Here is a 19152-nt window from a genome sequence, read left to right as displayed (position 1 = left end):
ATCTATCAGGATCTCATCCCAGGTTATGGTCAGGGGTCAGCCGGTAAGCCAAAGGCCAAAGTGGAAGAAGAAAATGAAGGATTAGACATGTTTAAATTTCGTGACATTTTCTTTGGGATCTCTGACAGTGATTCTCATGCGGAGACGACAAGCTATGGAAGAAAGCTTGCGGCACCAATCTTTGTGCCATATCCAGTGGCTAAGGCTTTACTTCTTCGATTTCTGGAGACACTATATCATCTGATGCCATTCCGACCCCCAGAGGTATACCAAAGAGAATTGGATGAACTCTATCAAGCGCCACACGGACTTGCGGGAGGAGCTGCAGGGCACGAGGTGTTGTTAATGGCTATCGCAATCGCAGCGCTTAACACTCAACATTACCGCCTGGCGGAAATTTTATTTGAGTTTGTGAATAGCCAATTGGCAACTATGACAGAGATTGTCAATCTCGAGATGGTCCAGACATCACTCATCATGATAAGTCTCGACTTGTTTCTCACCACAATTGATCACACATTGTTAACATAAAGCAGCACGCTCACTTCCAAAACGAAAGAGGTCAGCCAAATGCGGCATATCTGCACCTTGGAACTGCTACAAGAAAGGCGTTATCTGCCGGATTCCAAAAAACCACACCAAGCTCCGACGCTCGATTTGTTGAAATCCGAAACACCATATGGGCGTTGTATATTTACGAAGTGTATGTGGAAATTCGTTATTAAGTATGCAATTAGTTGGTTTATTAACCCGTATAGGCTGGTTTCCTTTTTTCTCGGTCGGCCAACTTCCCTTTCTTGGGAAGATATGGAGATCCAAGCCCCCGACGATCCGTTTCTTCTCTGTCTCGTCCGACTGACAAAAATCATGTCGAGATCAGCTAAGTCAATTTACCTCAGCAGACACGATTCATTCCTCCCAGTTCGAGATGCTGCTGCTGCGATCCGCCGGGACCTCGCAGATTTCGAATCATTGATGCGACACAATCTGGGAGTCAGCGTGGATAGTGACCCGTTTTCACGGGAAAAGGGTGTTTGTCAAACTATTCTCACATCATGTGAGTCTTCACCGTTATTATGGACATTTGCGTTTTCTAACAATGAGCTCGAATGTTCTAAGTGTATTGTCATACTTTGCTCTTGACCTATCGACCATTCATCATTCTTCGAGCCAAGTTATCCAAATTGCTTGCTGAGTCGTGCAACGGGAATGGGGAAACGTTCCAAGGAGAGCGTAGCAGAATGCCAACATGGTTGAATGAGGCCTGTGATATTGCAATTACAGCGGCTCGAGATGCAATACAACATATTTCGAGAGCCTCGGTCATCAATCCACCGGTCCAGGTATAGTTCCACCGATCCTTACCTGCGGCAGCTCTGCGATATTGAAATAGGGCTAATCACATAAATTCACTCTATGCAGGAGCTTCGATATCACGGGTTCTTTATTGGAAGTTCCATATTCGTTCTTATATGCGATGTCCTACAAGATCCATCAATAATCTCTGTCCACCAGCCATGGATCCACATGGGGATTCAATGTCTCCATCTGATGCGAGAGGGGGAGCCGATCGCTAGCACACTTAATGCTATTGATCTAGCACTGAAGAAATTGGCTCAGCGTCAGGTGTGTCTAGATATGCAATCGGGCAACTCTCCAGAGTTCTCGGTCGGGATGTCTTCGAAGACTGGGGATTACGGGACAGTAAGTGGAAATGAGGGATTTGACGGGTCCCCGGAAAGCATCGTTTTGAATGGTCCTCCAGTTCCCTCACTTGCCACAGAGGAACATTCAACCTTCAAGAATATCAGTGGATCTGGCCCGATGGAACTTTCTGATCTGCAAGGGAGGATTGACCCATCCATGGTCAGTCTAGAAGGATTCTTTTCCTGGCCACTAATTGAACCCTTTGGTTGAATAAGCTCTTTCTCCATTTTAAGAAAGCAAATTGTGGTCATTGAACTAGCAAAGTATTTAGAGTGAGAGCAAACAGAAATCGGCAATGAAAGAAAGGTTCAATTGTTTGAGGATGTTTGTCCTGTTTGTCAGGCTCTTTCCAGGTCTAGATAGCGCAGATGGAGAGCTTTCCTCGCTCCCTCTTCTTCTTCTCCTTGTCTATTTTTATAATAATTGATCGTACATGTCCGTTTCCGGATCTCCAGTCAATATCAATCGATGGAGACTTCGGATACGGAATATAGGCCACCCCTTTGGGGCATGTGGGACGAAGAAATGTGGGACATGGGGATGCGGGACGGGTCTTATCCTTTTTTATAACACAATAGATGGGGCTGTCCCACACAATAGCTGGGCACCGGGGTAATGGTAAAATGCAATATTCGGCACCGCATATGCCATTTTTTCTCCTGCGCAGCTATTTTGGTCTCTATATACGTTAATCATAACCCGCGGCCGTTACGGAGTAGTTCGGGGTCGTGTTCACTTTAGTGCTTGCACGCTGTAGTAAGCTATGTCCATGCTGGTTCGTGCTTGTATACAGGGTTCGATATCGCTTGTATTTTTGGATCAAAGCATGACGAAGATCAAAAAATATTATACCTAGAGCGGCCCGGCTTATAGAGAAATAGTTGGACTCGTGAAGAGCAAGGTTGTACCCGGGCGATTCAGTTTACACTTCGTTGGCGGCGGTTTAGATCTACAAAGCTCTGAACAGTGGTTAGGTTGAACAAAGATCGACGACTAGTAATTTAATGGTGAACCGGAAGCGGCTATACCGAGAGAATGGCCGAGCTTATCATTCTAATGACCAAGGAGTAGACGGAAAATTATGGGTCGCCGTCACTTCATCTGTTGATTTGGTGATTATCGGATCTGGGCTGGGCCCAAAAGCTTGGCCACATTTAAAGAACCAAGCATCACGGCTTTACGGATTTTCGGGAGAGCAGGATATTACAATGAGCAATTTGGGCAATGAGGCTGAGATCCTATTTTTATTCCTGCTAGTAATGTGTCACAAATACATGGAATAAATGTTTATGTTTGTGAAGTCGACCCGCTCATATTCCTCGATCTCGCTAAACCTTTTGTGATATCGGGGCAGTGCAGCTGAAAGGCAGAATTTCCTTCGGAGATATCGACGAGAGCAGAGCGAGACATCCATGTACGATATGTATTGTAGAGAGAGACTAGAAGAAGAAAGAAGAGGGAGACCGAGAAGCTCTCTCTATCTACACTATTTACCCTGCGGGGAGCCTGGCAAGCCAGGTAAACACCGATGCCAACAGATGTTTCTCTGCACTTTTTATATGAAAGTTCGGTTAGCCTGAAAACAATATCACATTCAGTTGTATATCCCATCAAAATTTGGAGAAGCACCAGACTTCTAACGTATAGCAGGAAAAGAAAAAGTCCCACTTACACTGCTTACTTATTGATGAGTGAATATTTACGCGCGTAGATCTGACGCCACCCGATGGCACGTATGATGACTGACCCGTTTGGGCTTGTTTATACACCCCCAAAAAGTTGGCATCGGAGAGGTGCGTAGAGATAATGCCCGGATACGTTGTGAAAAACTCTTGCTTGACTTCAGTTTTGGATGTATGTTCTCCACGGTTCTTAGATAACGTCTAAGGGTGGCAAATATCGGTAGAAATAATACACTAGTCAACTACTCCGTTGTCCAAGCCAGGAAGGAAATATAGATCCGTCCATGGTAAGCTCAGAAAGGGGCTTTTCTTGCCTAGCACATATACCTACTTTATGCAGCCTTATGCCTAGATGTATATCCGGGAAAGATATATAAATGGTAATAGGAGGTGAAAGTTATGTGGCGGGACGGAGATGCGTCTTCTGCGAGACGGATATGGCTATGAACGGAACGGAAAGAGGATATTCATGTGCATCATTGATGTATGCCACGGTGTTATTGGAGGAAATAGGAGATAACCCACTGTGGACCCGCTCAATTAAGTACTATCCTAGTTTGTCGAGTGGTACTTTAGACTAATCCAGACAAACACACAGTAGTTGGAACACGGCTATACGGAAGCTCGTCATAGAAGGGCGCAGGTTAGCTTTTCTTTTCTGGAAGAAAGGGGTGTAGGTAGTCGTGGTGATTCTTATAAGTATCGTGCTGCCATTTTTTATATTTGGATAAGACTCTCTGGCAATCAAGATTCCTATATTCTTATCCAACCATTTTGGAGTGATGTCAGACAGCGCTGCCAGTACAATTGAGCTTGGCCACGAGGCTGTTGACCACCCTCACAAGACGCAATCCGCAACCCTGGACACTTTCGACAATTTGGTCGAAGAGAAACGCTCCATCAAGGCTATTGACGGAAATACCAAGCAAGTGACAGTGACATGGAGTGGAATTTCTATCCATGTCCCGGCCTCAGAGGCTGTGCAGGGCGACACTCTATGGTCAGATGTCAATCCCATGAATTTGCTGGGAATGTTCAGTCAAAAGAAGGAAGCGGTAAGGGTTACCTAAATGGTTGTCTCACATTTGAGTTCAATTCTGACTCTGAGAGGCAGACGATTCTCAATGACATGACTGGTCAGCTGCGGCCGGGAGAAATGGTGTGTTTGCAGCCAACCGAAAAGAATCATATGCCAAGGAATATTTATTGACAAGGTATAGATGTTGGTACTCGGTCGACCTGGAGCAGGCTGTTCATCACTGCTCAAAATCCTCTCGAACGATCGCGATGGGTTCGGCAAAGTCGATGGATCTGTCCACTATGGAAGCCTGGACCACAACCAAGCTGCCAAATTCCGTCAGCAACTGATGTTTAACAACGAAGGTTTGATGCCCAATTCATTTGCATAATGATGGAATGAGCAAATCGAAGTAACCGTGTCTTAGATGATATTCACTTCCCAACACTGACAGTTGATCAAACGATCAAGTTCGCCCTTCGAAACAAGACTCCAACGGAGAGACCTGAAGGCATGTCACGAGATGCTTTCGTGGAAAAGACTCGAGATGAAATCCTAAGCTCGCTTGGAATTCTGCACACCAAGCGAACACTCGTGGGTAACGAGTTTGTCCGTGGGGTGTCAGGCGGAGAGCGAAAGCGAGTGTCTCTTGCAGAAGTGATGGCAGGTCAAGTAAGTATCCGTCACCACAAAGCCTTCATCAACCAAATCACCTTGTGAGATCGAAGCTAACGAAAGCGGTTTATAGAGCTCTGTGCAATGTTGGGATCAATCAACCCGAGGCCTTGACGCCAGTTCCGCGCTCGATTTTGCCAAAAGTCTGCGCCGCATTGCCGATGAACGGCGGAAGACAATCATCGCCACTCTTTATCAAGCGGGAAACGCCATCTACGATCAGTTTGACAAGGTCATGGTGGTTGCAGCTGGACGGACAATCTACTATGGTCCGCGTCATTTGGCGCGTCCCTATTTCGAGGAGATGGGATTTGTGTGTGGCCGTGGTGCTAACGTTGCCGATTTCCTAACCTCTGTCACTGTCGCTCTCGAGCGCACTATCAATCCCGGCTTTGAGGAGAGCATCCCTCAAAGTGTCTTAGAGTTTGAGTCACGATACAAAGCTTCCAAGATCTACAAGGCGATGGTTGAGGAGATGATTCCACCACGAGAGCTGGAAGGAGAAACTGCATCTTTCATTTCTCATGTCTCTCGAGAAATCGCCGGCAAGCAAATCAACGTGAATAGTCCTTACAATGCCTCACTCCTGAATCAGGTTATGGCGTGCACCATTCGACAAAGCCAAATCATATGGGGTGACCGAATTTCACTCATCATCAAGGTCGCCTCAGCCCTCATCCAGGCCCTCGTTTCAGGAAGCCTGTTTTACAATCTAGCGAATACCAGCTCCTCAACATTCCTCCGACCTGGTGCGCTTTTCTTCCCTCTCATGTATTTCTGCATGCAATCACTCTCGGAAACGACTTCATCTTTCATGGGACGTCCGATTCTTGGCCGACAAAAGCGTTTTGCATTCTATCGGCCCACTGCATACTGCATTGCTAGTGTTTTTACCGATATTCCCGTCGTTTTGCTACAGGTTACGGTGTTCACAATCGTGTATTACTGGATGTGTGCTTTCCAAGCAGATGCAGGGAAGTTTTTCACTTTTTGGATTATCTTGAATGCGACCACGCTCTGCTTCTTGTCATTCTACCGTATGGTTGGAGCCAACTGCAACAAGTTTGGTAATGCCTCAAAGATTTCTGGATTCTTCACAACAATCATGATGATTTACACTGGGTACCTGATCCCGTTTCAGAAGATGCACGTTTGGTTTCGATGGATCTTTTGGATCAATCCCGCTTCCTATGCGTTTGAGAGTGTGATGGGTAATGAGTTTGGCGGTCTCCTCATGGAATGCGTCGCCCCTCAGTATGTCCCCCTATGGCTCTGGTTTTGACGATGACCAGTTCCGCGGCTGCATTATTGCAGGATCCTCCGGAGCAGACATACCAGGCGCAGACTACATACATTCTCAATATCACTACTCCATCCACCATGTTTGGAGGGGCTTTGGTGTTGTTGTCGGTATGTGGCTTTTCTTTGCCTTCCTCACAGCAGTCGGATTTGAGCGACTGCGAAGCCAAGGAACCTCGTCTTATCTGGTATTCAAACGTGGAACCACTACCCAGGACGAAGAGAAGACCGCCGCTCAGGCCCCTGGTAACACGGACGCCGACCATGACATGCCAAAGCAAGCTACATTCACCTGGGATCACCTCGATTACCATGTTGACTATCACGGCTCAAAACTTCAACTACTAAACCAGGTCTTCGGATACGTGAAGCCTGGAAACTTGGTTGCACTGATGGGATGCTCAGGCGCAGGAAAAACTACGTAAGTCATTCTATCCGGCATTTTTTGTCATTGGTCGTTTTCTTGCAACTGACTTTCGTCAAACAAAAAGCCTCCTTGATGTGCTGGCTCAGCGTAAGGATTCTGGCGAAATTTCAGGCTCAATTCTTGTCGACGGAAAACCACAAAACATCAGTTTTCAGCGTACGACTGGCTACTGCGAGCAACTTGACGTTCACGAACCATCAGCCACTGTTCGAGAGGCTCTCATATTCTCAGCCTTGCTCCGTCAGCCAGCCGACGTTCCGAAACAAGAGAAAATCGATTACGTGGACAAAATTATCGACTTACTCGAACTTGGCGACATCAGTGAGGCATTGATCGGAAGTAAGTCCCAACAACCATCCAGATGGATAATAACCGAAGAGATCCTAACTTTTGAGCAGCTCCGGGTGCTGGATTAAGTATTGAACAGCGGAAACGTGTCACTCTAGGTGTTGAGCTCGTCGCCAAACCTTCTTTGCTCCTTTTGGATGAGCCTACTTCTGGTCTTGATGGCCAATCTGCATTCAACATTGTCCGTTTCATGAGAAAGCTTGCGGATTCAGGACAAGCTGTTTTGGTATTTTACAACCCCTGATATTCAAGCTCAGTTCAGCTTTAACAGAAAGTTCGCAGTGCACCATCCACCAGCCGTCAGCTTCTCTGTTCGATGCATTTGATTATCTCTTGCTACTTGCAAAGGGAGGTAAAATGACATACTTTGGTCAAAGTAAGGATTGTCCTTCTGTGGTCTTTCATATTTGACTAATGGTGTTTCTAGCCGGAGAGGGCTCCGATATCATTCTGGATTATTTCGCACGAAATGGCGCACCTTGCCCTGAAGATGCAAACCCAGCAGAGCACATTGTAGATGTTGTTCAAGGCAGATTTGATTCCAACGTGGATTGGAATCAGATTTGGGAAGGGTCAGAAGAAAACCGTGTAGCCCTTCGTGAGCTGGAAGATCTGAAAGCAAAGGCGGCGGCTGAAGTAACAGAAGATGTTATGCTCACGGACTACGCAACCTCGAAGATGTATCAACTTCAACTGGTTCTAGAGCGTCAGATGGTGAAGCTCTGGAGGAGTCCGGTTTGACTCCCTCTACATTACCCACAGAATTCATTTTGCTAACACAGATATCCAGGACTACATGTGGAACAAGATTATATTGCACGTTTTTGCTGCACTCTTCAGTGGGTTTACTTTCTGGAAAATTGGCGACTCGGTCCTTGATCTCCAGCTTCGACTGTTCGCCATCTTCAACTTCGTCTTTGTTGCCCCTGGTGTCATCAATCAACTCCAGCCGTACTTTTTGCAGAACCGTGATATTTTCGAGACACGCGAAAAGAAGGCAAGTGGTCCACATTGTATATTGAATGTTTTTGTTTAACCAAGCAATAGGCCAAAACTTACCACTGGATCGCATTTATTGGTGCTCAAGCTATCTCCGAGATGCCGTACCTGGTCGTTTGTGGCACGTTGTATTTCCTCTGCTGGTACTTTACTGTTGGCTTCCCAAGTTTACCGGAAGTCTCTGGCCACATGTTCTTCCAGATGATCCGTAAGGGCCCCAAAACTTGAGGCTTTGTGCAGTGGCTAAAAATACTGAATCTAGTCTACGAGTTTTTGTACACCCCAATCGGCCAGGCCATTGCTGCTTACGCTCCAAATGAGTATTCTGCTTCACTCGTTAATCCCCTTGTCCTTGGAGCTGGATTGATCGGTTTCTGTGGTGTCGTTGTACCTTACGAGCAGATCAATGTTTTCTGGCGTTACTGGATGTATTATCTGGACCCATTCACCTACCTCATCGGTGGCCTCCTGGGAGAGGTTCTCTGGGATGCTCCTGTGAAATGTGCTGACAACGAGTGGACGTCCATTGATCTCCCCAACAACCAAACATGCGGTTCTTACATGGAATCTTTCATCGAAGCAGCAGGAGGATATGTCCGTGACGTTGTTTCCACGACCTCGTGCCACTACTGTCAGTACGCGGTCGGGTCAGAATACGCACCACAGTTCAACCTCAAGGCCAAGTACTATTCTTGGAGAGATGTAAGTTTCCACTCAATACTCTAGCTGTGGTTAGAGTTCAACTTTCTGTTTGAGACCGGCCCGCTCATATGCATTTTTCAGACTGGAATTACTGCGCTTTTCTGTATCACCACATACATCTGTGTTTTCATCATGATGAAACTTCGCAGCAAGAAGACCAAGACTGCGTCCGATTAGACTGTCGTCTTTGTTCTTCGATCTCACATTCTTTCGCCCTACGCAAATGGTGTGGTATCTCATTCTCACATGTTCTCCCTTCCTGACCTTCAGTCTTCCTTGATTTCTTTTGTACTATAGGTTCATTCCTTCCCACTTGTTCTTTCTTTCTATGCCATTGTTTAATTAGACTTGATAAATAAATATATCTTGAAGATTGTCACCACTGTGCAATGAAGTAATCTTGATTTCATATCGATGGCAGAAGCAGATCTAAAACAAAACAAGGACTTGGAAAAGAAGGAGACGGAGAAGCAGTATGGTACAATATAGTTTTCAATAATTGAGGCGAGGAGAAGAGAAGAAGGGAGAGAGGTTGCCTGTCGGTGCGGGCGTTTGCCTAGTTTGCAGGGTCCCTGCTGGTGTAGATAGATTCAGATCTCGCGTTCTTTCTCTCTCTCTTCCTTGTTTCCTTAGGTCTCACAATACATACCGTTTTCCCAGTCATTGTCTCTCTCATCCACGCCTATCTACCTGCGGGGAGGCTGACAAAAATGGCAAACGCCTGAATCAACAGAAAGAGAGAGGACAGAGCGAGAGAGGCTATCTAGACTGCTGTCGGCGCCGGTGTTTGATTGGCATGCAAGGTACCCGCTGGTGTAAATAGTTCTCTCTCTCTCTCTCTCTCTCTTCCGTCTTTTCCCCGGTCGGTCTTTTTGAATTCACAGTCAAAATCTGCTGTTTTGAAGCAATTCGTGCCTCTCCTCTTTAGATTATCCTGTCTTCGGTTTCCTAGTTAGCATTATCGCAAACTGAGCGGCTTTTTACCTAGGCTGCAAAGACTTTACAACTTGAGATCCGGCCATATAACCATTGATCTGGGGCAGAGAATGAAGATAGATATTAATATCCATATATTCGGATGGCAGGGTAATAATACAACTCTTGACTATCAGTGTCAAAGAAGCAATGCTGGCAATGAAGTTCTTTGTATCAATGCGACTTTCTGAGCTATAGAGTCCAAAAGGATGACTCCAAGCTTTGCGGTCATATGGATATCATCCATGTCTTTCAAAAGGCGAAAGCATTGATTGAATTTGTTGAAATTCAACATCTGTTCAACCGCGCCCGCAGAGTTTACAAATGACAGATGAATCAGGGCTGCTTGATGCACAGATGTTGCTGTGATATGTGATAGCCGAGAAAACAACCCTTTTCCTTGCACGAAGTCGCATATTTCCAGTACTTTGGATGCAACTAGCCTTGCTTGATATTGCGAATAGGCCTGGAGATCAGAGTCCGTCGAGTCTGAATTCTGTACCGGCCATATCTGGGGTCGGTAAAGGGCCATGGAGGTTGTCAAGTGCATCAGGCTTGACTCTGCCTGGAGCAATAACAACGTTTCATCTTCGGAGGTGTCGAGTTGATGACTGGCTTTTGCTTCAGTCCATTGGAAATCTGTACTCTCATATTTAATACAGAGGGAAAGTTTGTGTTCATAAAGCTGAATGTCTTGTCGCGTCGCTGTTCTGCGAGGAATAATTGTCGCTGAAGGCAATCCCCCCCATGGAGAAAGGTCGTGGTGAGGATGCATATTGTAACATTAATATTTCACCAATGACTACAGACATCGCAGCTGACTGTATAGAGATCAATGCCACCTTTTTCTGATAGTCTGTATTTTGCAGCCCCATGTCTTGCCCTACCAACCAGGAAATTGCCGGGTCCCCGCAATGAAGCCCAAAATCGTCGAGGGCAAGCATTGGCACTTGGTAAGTGTCATCTCGGATTCGACAAGGGTACTTCATGCCCAAAGCGAGTTTTCTGTCTCGAGTAAACATACTCCACCAGATCCGTCGGGAAAGTCCTTTGTCCCCTTTGCAGTTTTCGGGCGTGTCCAAGTGAAAGTTCACTGCCTGGGCAAAGGAAAGGCTTAAACCTAACCAGTGCCAGGAGTCTTTGACAGCAGTTGGATCATCTGTCAAAGAGAGAAGAAGCGATGTCTGAATCATGGGTAATTGTTCGGTCTCGTACCCCACATTATATAGAGCCTGTATCAGATATTAGTCATTACGCGGACCCCGATTTTGGCAGCGTCCACAGTTAGGACTTTCAAACAATTCACCATGTGAACATTAGTGTGAGATTTAATCTTACCATTACTCTTTGGAGAAAGGCATCTTGGGCCTGCTTTCTCGAATAGAAGCCCTCGGCCACAAGTCTATCGAGACTCACATAAGGAATCGCAGAGAGCATCACCCCTTGGAAAAGCAACAAGCTGACGGAGTGACGACCATCATCTGATACGATTGCCGAAAGAAAGTCAAAGATGTTGAGGATTGGGTAAACATAATACACTCTTTGGATAAACGCTCGCAAAAGTTCTCTCAGAAACTCTTCATTTGGAATTAAGAGCGCCCCCTTCACTCTCAGATACTGGATCTCATGAGTCTCAAGGTTGGCGGAGCTCCTTTGGATAAACTCTGGCTTGGGCCCGTCAACCAGATAACCGAAAAAGGCCCATTCCTTTATGACCGGCGGCGAAAAACGCATGTGGTCCTGCAACTTGGCTGTCTCGTCTTTAGATCCTCCGGCATGGCCTAGGGTGTTTCAGCGAATAACTCTCCTCATATATCGAGGAAAACATATCGATATCATGGGACCATAAAAGTTGGAGGCCGGGCAGATATTCACCAGCGAGATCTAACGTACCTTCACTATTCGCGATTGATTTGAACAACCCTTCCTCTTCGGCAGCTTCCCACGCTGGAAGAAAAGCTATTGGCGAAGGAGTCTTTTCGTTGTCTTCGTAACAGCCCTGAAATTGTGTCTCAAAGATCTGCAATGGCGAGCCATTTTCAAATTTCCATGTCTTCGCTGGTACCACACATTCGACTCCAAAATGTGAGCAATTGGTACAAGGTGATCCATGGACTGCAAGGTCACACCGCACTTTTCTTCGCTGACAGTATTGGCATACCCTCGAAGAACGCCGGCGGCACTTTCTCTGAACTTCTGAAGATGAGCCCATGGCGATCAAATATGTGTCTCGCGATTGTTTGATATAGGCAACTATTCTGCCAATATGTAGCGTCGTCGCCTTTTGAATTGAGACGAACGGAAAAGCTTCTTTTGGTAGAACAAATGTAGGTCCTATTGGAAATCTATATCGTACTGGCGATTCGACATCCCTCTATGAAACCAACTACGGCTCAGCCGCGTCCGATCAGTATATCCGGCCCGGGTATATCTTTCTCAGTCTACTCCGTATAGTCCCCACGATGCCCCACAATGCCCCACATTCCATCCACGGCCCTTTTAGCTGTCCCACATTTTGCCACCCAGTGCCTCACACTTTGATGGGCGATCCTTGGTCTCTCCATTACTTGGCCAAGAAACAGATCTCGCTCGGGTTATACTCAGGGGTTGGCTTAGGACTGCAAGGTCCGCGGGTTACCAGTCATGATGCATTAGCTTTCGAGCATCCCGCGCAGGTTTGCTTGCCGGGTGTGGTGAGGCCAAGCTTGACTTCCCGACTTCATAATCCACCATTGAACGGTCATTGGCGGACGAACTTTCGCAAATCAACCTCTGTGTTAATGTACCCCTTAATTGACAGTAAGGAGATATAAGATATGGTGACTTTTACCTTATTATTTAAGGTCATCCTGTCGATAATTCCACAAGGTTGAGTTCAATGATCAGGTTCTTCTGGTTACTACACAATTTGTGAGTGCTTAGGAATATCAATACCAACCTTGGAAGTTCATAAAGCAGGTATTTTCGAGTCATTGGTCATCCCACGTTTCAGCTCGTTACTTCAATTTTTGAGTTATCAAGGTTTGACACAGCTGATCAATTGAAGCGCATCATTCGATTGATCTCAAAAACATAAGTAGATTGAGACTTAGATATTAGTATCTTGTCTGAACTTTTGAGGACGCTATATATCGTGCCTGGCATACTTACTTGCCATCCGAATCCTCTTGCCACGGAACAAGAGAATAAAAGGAAAAGGCACGAACAACAAAGTCAGACAGCCAAGAAGGGTACAAGCCCACCCAACTCCCAAATTATGAAACATCGCAGTAGCAAAGAGTGGGAATCCCGCACCGAACGAAGAGCGCATGAAATCGTTTCCCGCAAGCACAGAAGCAGCATACTTTGGATATGCATGCGCCTGATAACAAAAGATACAATTAAAGATTAGACATCCACCAACAGCAAAAAGCCCGGAGGCAATGATAGGCACAATCCAATGAACAGTAACAAAGTTACCAGTCCAACCAAACCAAAACAATGACATGGGCAGAGCGAAGCAGCCCACACACGCTGGCGGTATTTGTTGCTCCGGTGAGATGTTGCCATCTTTATCAAAGTGGCGCGATTGCCATCGGTATTTCCAGTAGAAGTATGCGGGGATGGTGATGAATATTGTTGAGATGAGAATTCCCATAAAGGCGAGGCCGCCTTGACCTGGGTTAAAGCCGTGAATTTCCTCGAAGACAATAGGAAAGGCTTCGAACCATATGTATAGGATTCCATAGATCAAAGAGATATATAGATTGAGGAAAAGGACAATTGGTTCCATAAAGCAGAGTTGGAATGGTCGAACTAGGGCTTCAAAGAGGACGTCCTGTAAACAAGGGATTGCATGTTAGCTATACAATATTGGGATGGGAGAAAACGTTGACCAACTTACTCTAGAGTTAATTTCTTTGATCTCCCATTCCGACTCGGACATATAGTTGGAGTTTTTGGTAATGCGGCGAACCCGACGAGCTCGCCGGGCTAGGATATTCGGGGCAAACGTCTCAGGGAGGAAGAAGAACAGCACAACAAAGACGAACGCGGAGACCCAGAGTAGCTGCCAAATGGTCCACGTCCAACCCTTCGCAGAAGAGGCAAAGCCACCCACCAAGGGACCCAGGACAGGCGCGGAGATAGCAAACATGCCCCAAATACCTATCATGTAGTCACGGACCTTGGGACTCCACAAATCACCCATAGATGCGGCACCTGTTGCCAACGCAGGAGAGCCAATGAATCCGGTTAGGAAACGGAAGGCCAGAAACATCCCGAAGTTCGTTGCGTAGATCACGCCGAAATTGAAAAAAACGAACACGAAAAGTGTCAGCACATAGGTCGGGCTTCGACCAATCATTGGAATTTCCGAGAGGGGCGACCAAATCATAGGTCCTATGGGGAAAGACTCAGGGTCAGCATATTATGTCTCAGGTGAATCGTGTGTAAGAGGAATGAATGACGAACCGAGTCCATAACCAAGGACGAAGAGGGTCAACCCCAGTGTGGCAGCTACCCTGCTTACACCGAACTCTTCTGAAACGCCGGGAATCCCTGGCGTATAGATCGCAGAGCCGATATAGATGGCAAAGGTGAGCAGCCAAATTTGAGAGCTGACCAAAGTCTTCTTCTTGACACTCCAATTTTGCGGGTTCTTTGTCAACAAAACATTAGCTCCTCAAATTTAACACATTATAATATGCAAAATGCCAATGAAGATCACTGCATAACAGTTGAAGCGGAAAACCAACCTCAGGATCGTTCTGCCCACGCCAACTAATCACCAGCCCTTGACCACTGTCCCGCAATGTCGACGAAGATAGCCGCCTAGACCTATTTGTGGCCTGTGAAGTAACTGTATAGAGACCATAGCTCTCGAGGTCCTCGGGGCTCTCATCCGGTGTCGGGTGGTCCCCTTCCTCTTTCTTCTGGGTCTCTTCTTTGAGATACTCGGGCCAGATTGACATATCTTGCTCTTCTGGGTATTGCATCCATCGCTGGCGACTGAAGACGCGCACCAGCTTTCCAAATGCGGTGTCTCGTATGGTCTCCATCGAGGTAGCAAATTTGCTGGGCTCGAGGAATCACAACAAATGCAATATGAGTGGCAGAATGCTAGGTATGAATGATGTATAGATGCCTTGGTGTTTAAGGTTGCAAGAAAAGAATCATGTGTCTGGAAATTTTAGCATCACCGTCGCAAGAACGTTACGTATTTATACGACATTCAATCTTCCATTGCTTGAAGCTGAAATCTGGTTCGGCATTCGAATTTGTGAGTTACATTTCCCCGCAAAGCCGTATATCCGGCTATTTCAATAACCTTAACAACAAACCCTTGAGGTAACGGCAATAGATGTTCGATTTTTTTTTTTTTTTTTTTTTTTTTTTGTTTTACATCCGCAGAAAATACAGTTCGATGACTTTGGGGGATTACTACCAATGATAAATATAATGGTCATTATATCTGTAGGGTACAGCACGTTTGGTTGACGTCATGACTGTAATTAACTAACAGTAAATCCTGTAGGTAGTATTATCCTATTAAGCTAAAGTTATACTAGTAATTTATCCATGGATGTCCTAATGTAAGTATTAGTTCCATACATTGATATGACAAAACTTGGGTTTGTATATACGACCAATCCGTAGATGCATATTTCAAGCGAGCTACTTGTTCATCTTGATGATGCTTCCAGTGGCTTCTCTATTTGTATAGCTGAATATTCCGGGTCCGCAAAATTTTCCCGAGGTCATTTGTGTATATGTTGCCAGCCTGAGCCCGAAATCCAGTATTGATATTAAAGATTACCCAAACGTCCTTGCTCATTGGGGACTGTGAATATCGATGTCCGTGTGGAGACTAATGTTGACCACGATCTTTCAGCAGATAATTTACACGTTTGGTCCGCGGGGTTCGTTGTGCGATTGTAAATGGACAGCACGATTCTTCCCGGCATTTATGTAGGAAGCCACCTTTTGGACAGCAAGCCTGAAGAATACCTTTGTCGGTGGTATGCAACTGACAATAAAGAGAACCCACATCTCAGACCTGATGACCATGTTAAAATTGAGGAAAGGCATAAGGCGCAGGAAATACCTACTGATTCCAGATAATTACCTGAGCCAAGGTGTCTAACGTATGGAACGGAATAAGCATATACGGCCGCAAATTTTGAGGACTTCAAGCTGCTAACTTACATGTTTCGTCTGCTGTTTTCGTGAGTAGGCTTAGCCTGGCGGATTTAAAAGACGCACAGATGGCTGCACTGCTATAGGTTATAATTCTGCCAACTCAGCTTGTGAAACTTTCCAGTGACAATTACCTGATACCAACTCCCATCAAAGCACAAAGTCCCACTTTTGTCCTTGTTGTGAAGGCTTCGACTCCCCAGAAAAGCAGCATAGGGTACATTGCAAGTGCGATGTCAACAAACGCCGACCACGCTGATCCATTAATTGGTACCGTTAGTACATATTGTCAGGTGGTGATGTTGTACTTCGGGTTCAGGACCCCGGGAAAACTCACATCCCTGAACATAACCAAATATTTGCACTCGTTTCCTAGCCGAACATTCTCCAGGGATACCCTCATTCCAAAGCTTCTGTATTGGCGAACATTGTACAAGGGCCAATATGGCCGCGATACAGTTCACAACGAGATTACTCCCAGCAATGAACCATAAGAAAAATGTTCTCGTCGGTGTGTGGAAGCCTTCGATTCGTAGGAGGAAGACGACGATAGCAATTTTCGAAAGGCCGATGGCCACGAGGGCAAGCAACTGATTGACCCAGCCGAACAAAAGTGCAGAAAGGATATCTTCCGGGGTTAAATGTGACCGAGGAAGACCAAGCCCATGAGCAGCTCCTACGGTGAGCATGGCCATGCTCGCGGTTCCCACCACCTAGTTGACAGATTGAAATCAGTGAATGGACAATGGGGAAAATTAGATGGCTCCTCACAAGAGTTGCACTGGCGACGTAAAAATCGTTTCCGGTACGGTGTAGAATTTTCTGGCATGTATACCATCTGATATGAAACAGAACTAATGATAATCCAAACTCAACCCAAGAAACTATGAAGAAAGGCTGTTGGAAACCTGTCTCTTCGAAGCCATCATTTGTCACCGAACGGACTTCCAGGGACTCCAAGCCGGTTGAAAGGGTTTCATCCTTCATTCTGATATACCATTCTGTCTGCTGTTCAAATTCACAGGTCAAGAAGGCGGAGCAAAGGAGTTGGGAAGTGGCAGCACATTGGCTGGTTACGTCATGAGACTCGAGCAGAATGTACGGAGTACAAGTACAAAGCTCCACTCTGAGACACTTTTTTCTCCACTCTAAATCAACTACATATGACCGAGCGAAGCCTTTTAGAGCATTAATAAAAGCTAGATAAATCCATGCCCGCGAACGAGTCGCAGTATCATACTATGACAAACGCCCCGGAGCCACTAAAGGTGGGCCGGGCAAGGGCTCCAAGGGCTCTGATGGGCCGCCGTTCACCGCTGACTTCTTGAGACTCAATCTTCACGTGCTGTGCGTCTTCTGTTCGGTATAGTCATGATGCAAATACTCACCGTGAGGATTCCCGCGGTTGAGAGAGAAAATATGTAAGAAAAGATGACAAGGAATTGCGTGAAATCAGCAATCGGGGGTTCAAATACCGAGTTGAGGAAATCAAAGCCAAGTCGATGAAATTCACCCTTGCAGCGGTTTGTAAAATCAAACAGAGACTCTGGGGAGGGGCTCAAGAAAACCACATGGAAAGAGATGTCGTACAAGGTCAAGGGTGTGATACTTGATACGATATGAAGAGGTTACACCAAAGACAAAGATCATTTCTCCATTGGGCGCAGCAGAAACTTCAGGGTTGTCGGGATTCGAACCTTGGGAACTATATTGGAGTTACACGAGGGGCTTCTCTAGTTACAATCTTCCTGTCGCTCAACTCTTGTGATGCATATATCAAATCAAATTCAACCGGTCTCTCGAGTCAGTGAACATCATTGGCCTACACTGCGACTCCCTGCATCAAGGCGCGCAGATGGTGTGCGAACAGAGTTGGTATAAGAGCGGTGGCTAACAGGTATCATAAAGACTATAAACGGGTGACGAGGAAGTTTTCGATCATTGAGAGCAAATCAAATTATGGCTTTGGCGATGAGTTTATTTTACACTTCTATTTCGTCGTTGAAAGACCATGCTTCCAGAGCATCATCGACCCAAGTTGAACATGGTCTTTTCATCGCTGGACTCTTTTCAGTAATCCTCTACCACACGAGACACCAAGTGCCTATCTATCATCGAAAGTTTCATAAGAAGAAGATTTACCTTTACATCCACATCGTTACGGGTTTGTCCGAAGCATTCAAATACCGAGTGAAAGGAGTGCGCCAAGGACACTCGAATACTCTCCCCGATATCTATGATGTGTTATCATGTTTGATTTGGTCTTGGACAAGCTTCGAACTCGTGAAGACGCTGCGCCGAGGCGATCCTCGAACCACTCGGCCGCCGTATCAGGTTGCAGCTTCTTTGCGTCCCACCATCGCGGTTATCTCTTATATTTGGGGAATACCAAGTCTACACAAAGTTTCGATTCGCTCACTGGATAGCTTCCTATGGGCTCGCTTAGTTATCTACTTCTTCACTTACAGCCCATACATCTCCTCCTTTCGTTCTAGCACAATATACGCTATCTCTATCCCACTAGCGTCAGCTATTAGCGTCCACGAAAGCAGAGTTCCCGGAGCAACTTTCATCTTTGTCCTTGCGACTGCTTTTGTCACGAAGCTCAACTCTTGGACAACACGTCAATCAGAATCACTGAGAAAGTAAGCTGGCAGAAGCCTTTTGAAAGACTGTTTGTATATCCATGGAACCATTTCTAACAGTTGCAACAGTTATGACAGTTCATCGAGCATCTCGGGCTACAAGAAGAAGTTGGTTGCAGTGCTAGTAAGGCTGGGCTTTGTGGAGCTGAAGGAACTACGGAAAGTAGGAACATTCAGGGAGTTGGATGAGGAGGTGAGAGATGATTATGTTCCAAACTGATGGGGGTATCTTGAAAGACGAAAAATCGACAGGATCAATGCACGACTCGCCGACGAAGTGAAATCATAAAAGAATTGGGTATAGAAAGGAACCCTCGCTCCAAATAGTCCACGGGTGTATTCTTTAAAATATCAGAAGTAATATGAGAGTGGAAGATCTCGGAGGTTTGGAGAAGAGGGAAGGCGGCGCTCGGACCACTTTCTTTGCGGGTGAATAAAGAAGGGCACACCGCCTTTGGTTTATTCTGCCAGCCACGTGATAGACCAGGCGCGTCTTGC

The 19152-nt window shown here is 46.0% G+C and overlaps 5 protein-coding genes across 5 annotated transcripts; 3 read left to right on the top strand and 2 right to left on the bottom strand.

The window, feature by feature from the left end:
- Nucleotides 1-570: 570 nt before the first annotated feature.
- On the top strand, nucleotides 571-1704 carry N7506_004992 (fungal specific transcription factor domain-containing protein; the record flags this gene model as incomplete). Its single annotated transcript, XM_056954286.1, has 3 exons — nucleotides 571-1057; nucleotides 1120-1343; nucleotides 1423-1704. Coding segments are annotated over 3 exons (993 nt in total), but the record flags the coding sequence as incomplete, so codon positions are not given.
- Nucleotides 1705-4171: 2467 nt separating this feature from the next.
- N7506_004991 (uncharacterized protein) lies at nucleotides 4172-9034 on the top strand (the record flags this gene model as incomplete). Its single annotated transcript, XM_056954285.1, has 14 exons — nucleotides 4172-4444; nucleotides 4504-4548; nucleotides 4610-4772; nucleotides 4835-5079; nucleotides 5156-6325; nucleotides 6375-6802; nucleotides 6873-7147; nucleotides 7207-7382; nucleotides 7439-7532; nucleotides 7584-7891; nucleotides 7947-8153; nucleotides 8204-8363; nucleotides 8418-8857; nucleotides 8939-9034. 14 exons carry the CDS (start codon nucleotides 4172-4174, stop codon nucleotides 9032-9034), a joined length of 4080 nt encoding a protein of 1359 aa, XP_056813174.1.
- Nucleotides 9035-10509: 1475 nt separating this feature from the next.
- On the bottom strand, nucleotides 10510-12044 carry N7506_004990 (Zn(II)2Cys6 transcription factor; the record flags this gene model as incomplete). The annotated part of the gene is made up of 3 exons (XM_056954284.1): nucleotides 10510-11064; nucleotides 11171-11613; nucleotides 11726-12044. 3 exons carry the CDS (start codon nucleotides 12042-12044, stop codon nucleotides 10510-10512), a joined length of 1317 nt encoding a protein of 438 aa, XP_056813173.1.
- Nucleotides 12045-12676: 632 nt separating this feature from the next.
- Nucleotides 12677-14871, bottom strand: N7506_004989 (uncharacterized protein; the record flags this gene model as incomplete). Its single annotated transcript, XM_056954283.1, has 5 exons — nucleotides 12677-12731; nucleotides 13345-13649; nucleotides 13716-14212; nucleotides 14285-14471; nucleotides 14569-14871. 5 exons carry the CDS (start codon nucleotides 14869-14871, stop codon nucleotides 12677-12679), a joined length of 1347 nt encoding a protein of 448 aa, XP_056813172.1.
- Nucleotides 14872-17968: 3097 nt separating this feature from the next.
- N7506_004988 (uncharacterized protein) lies at nucleotides 17969-18874 on the top strand (the record flags this gene model as incomplete). The annotated part of the gene is made up of 2 exons (XM_056954282.1): nucleotides 17969-18654; nucleotides 18715-18874. 2 exons carry the CDS (start codon nucleotides 17969-17971, stop codon nucleotides 18872-18874), a joined length of 846 nt encoding a protein of 281 aa, XP_056813171.1.
- Between the last annotated feature and the right edge of the window lie 278 nt (nucleotides 18875-19152).

The sequence above is a fragment of the Penicillium brevicompactum genome (genome assembly GCF_028827555.1).
Source record: "Penicillium brevicompactum strain IBT 35665 chromosome Unknown utg000003l_segment0_segment0, whole genome shotgun sequence".
NCBI lineage: Eukaryota > Fungi > Ascomycota > Eurotiomycetes > Eurotiales > Aspergillaceae > Penicillium > Penicillium brevicompactum.
This window is presented reverse-complemented; position numbering and strand designations above follow the sequence as displayed.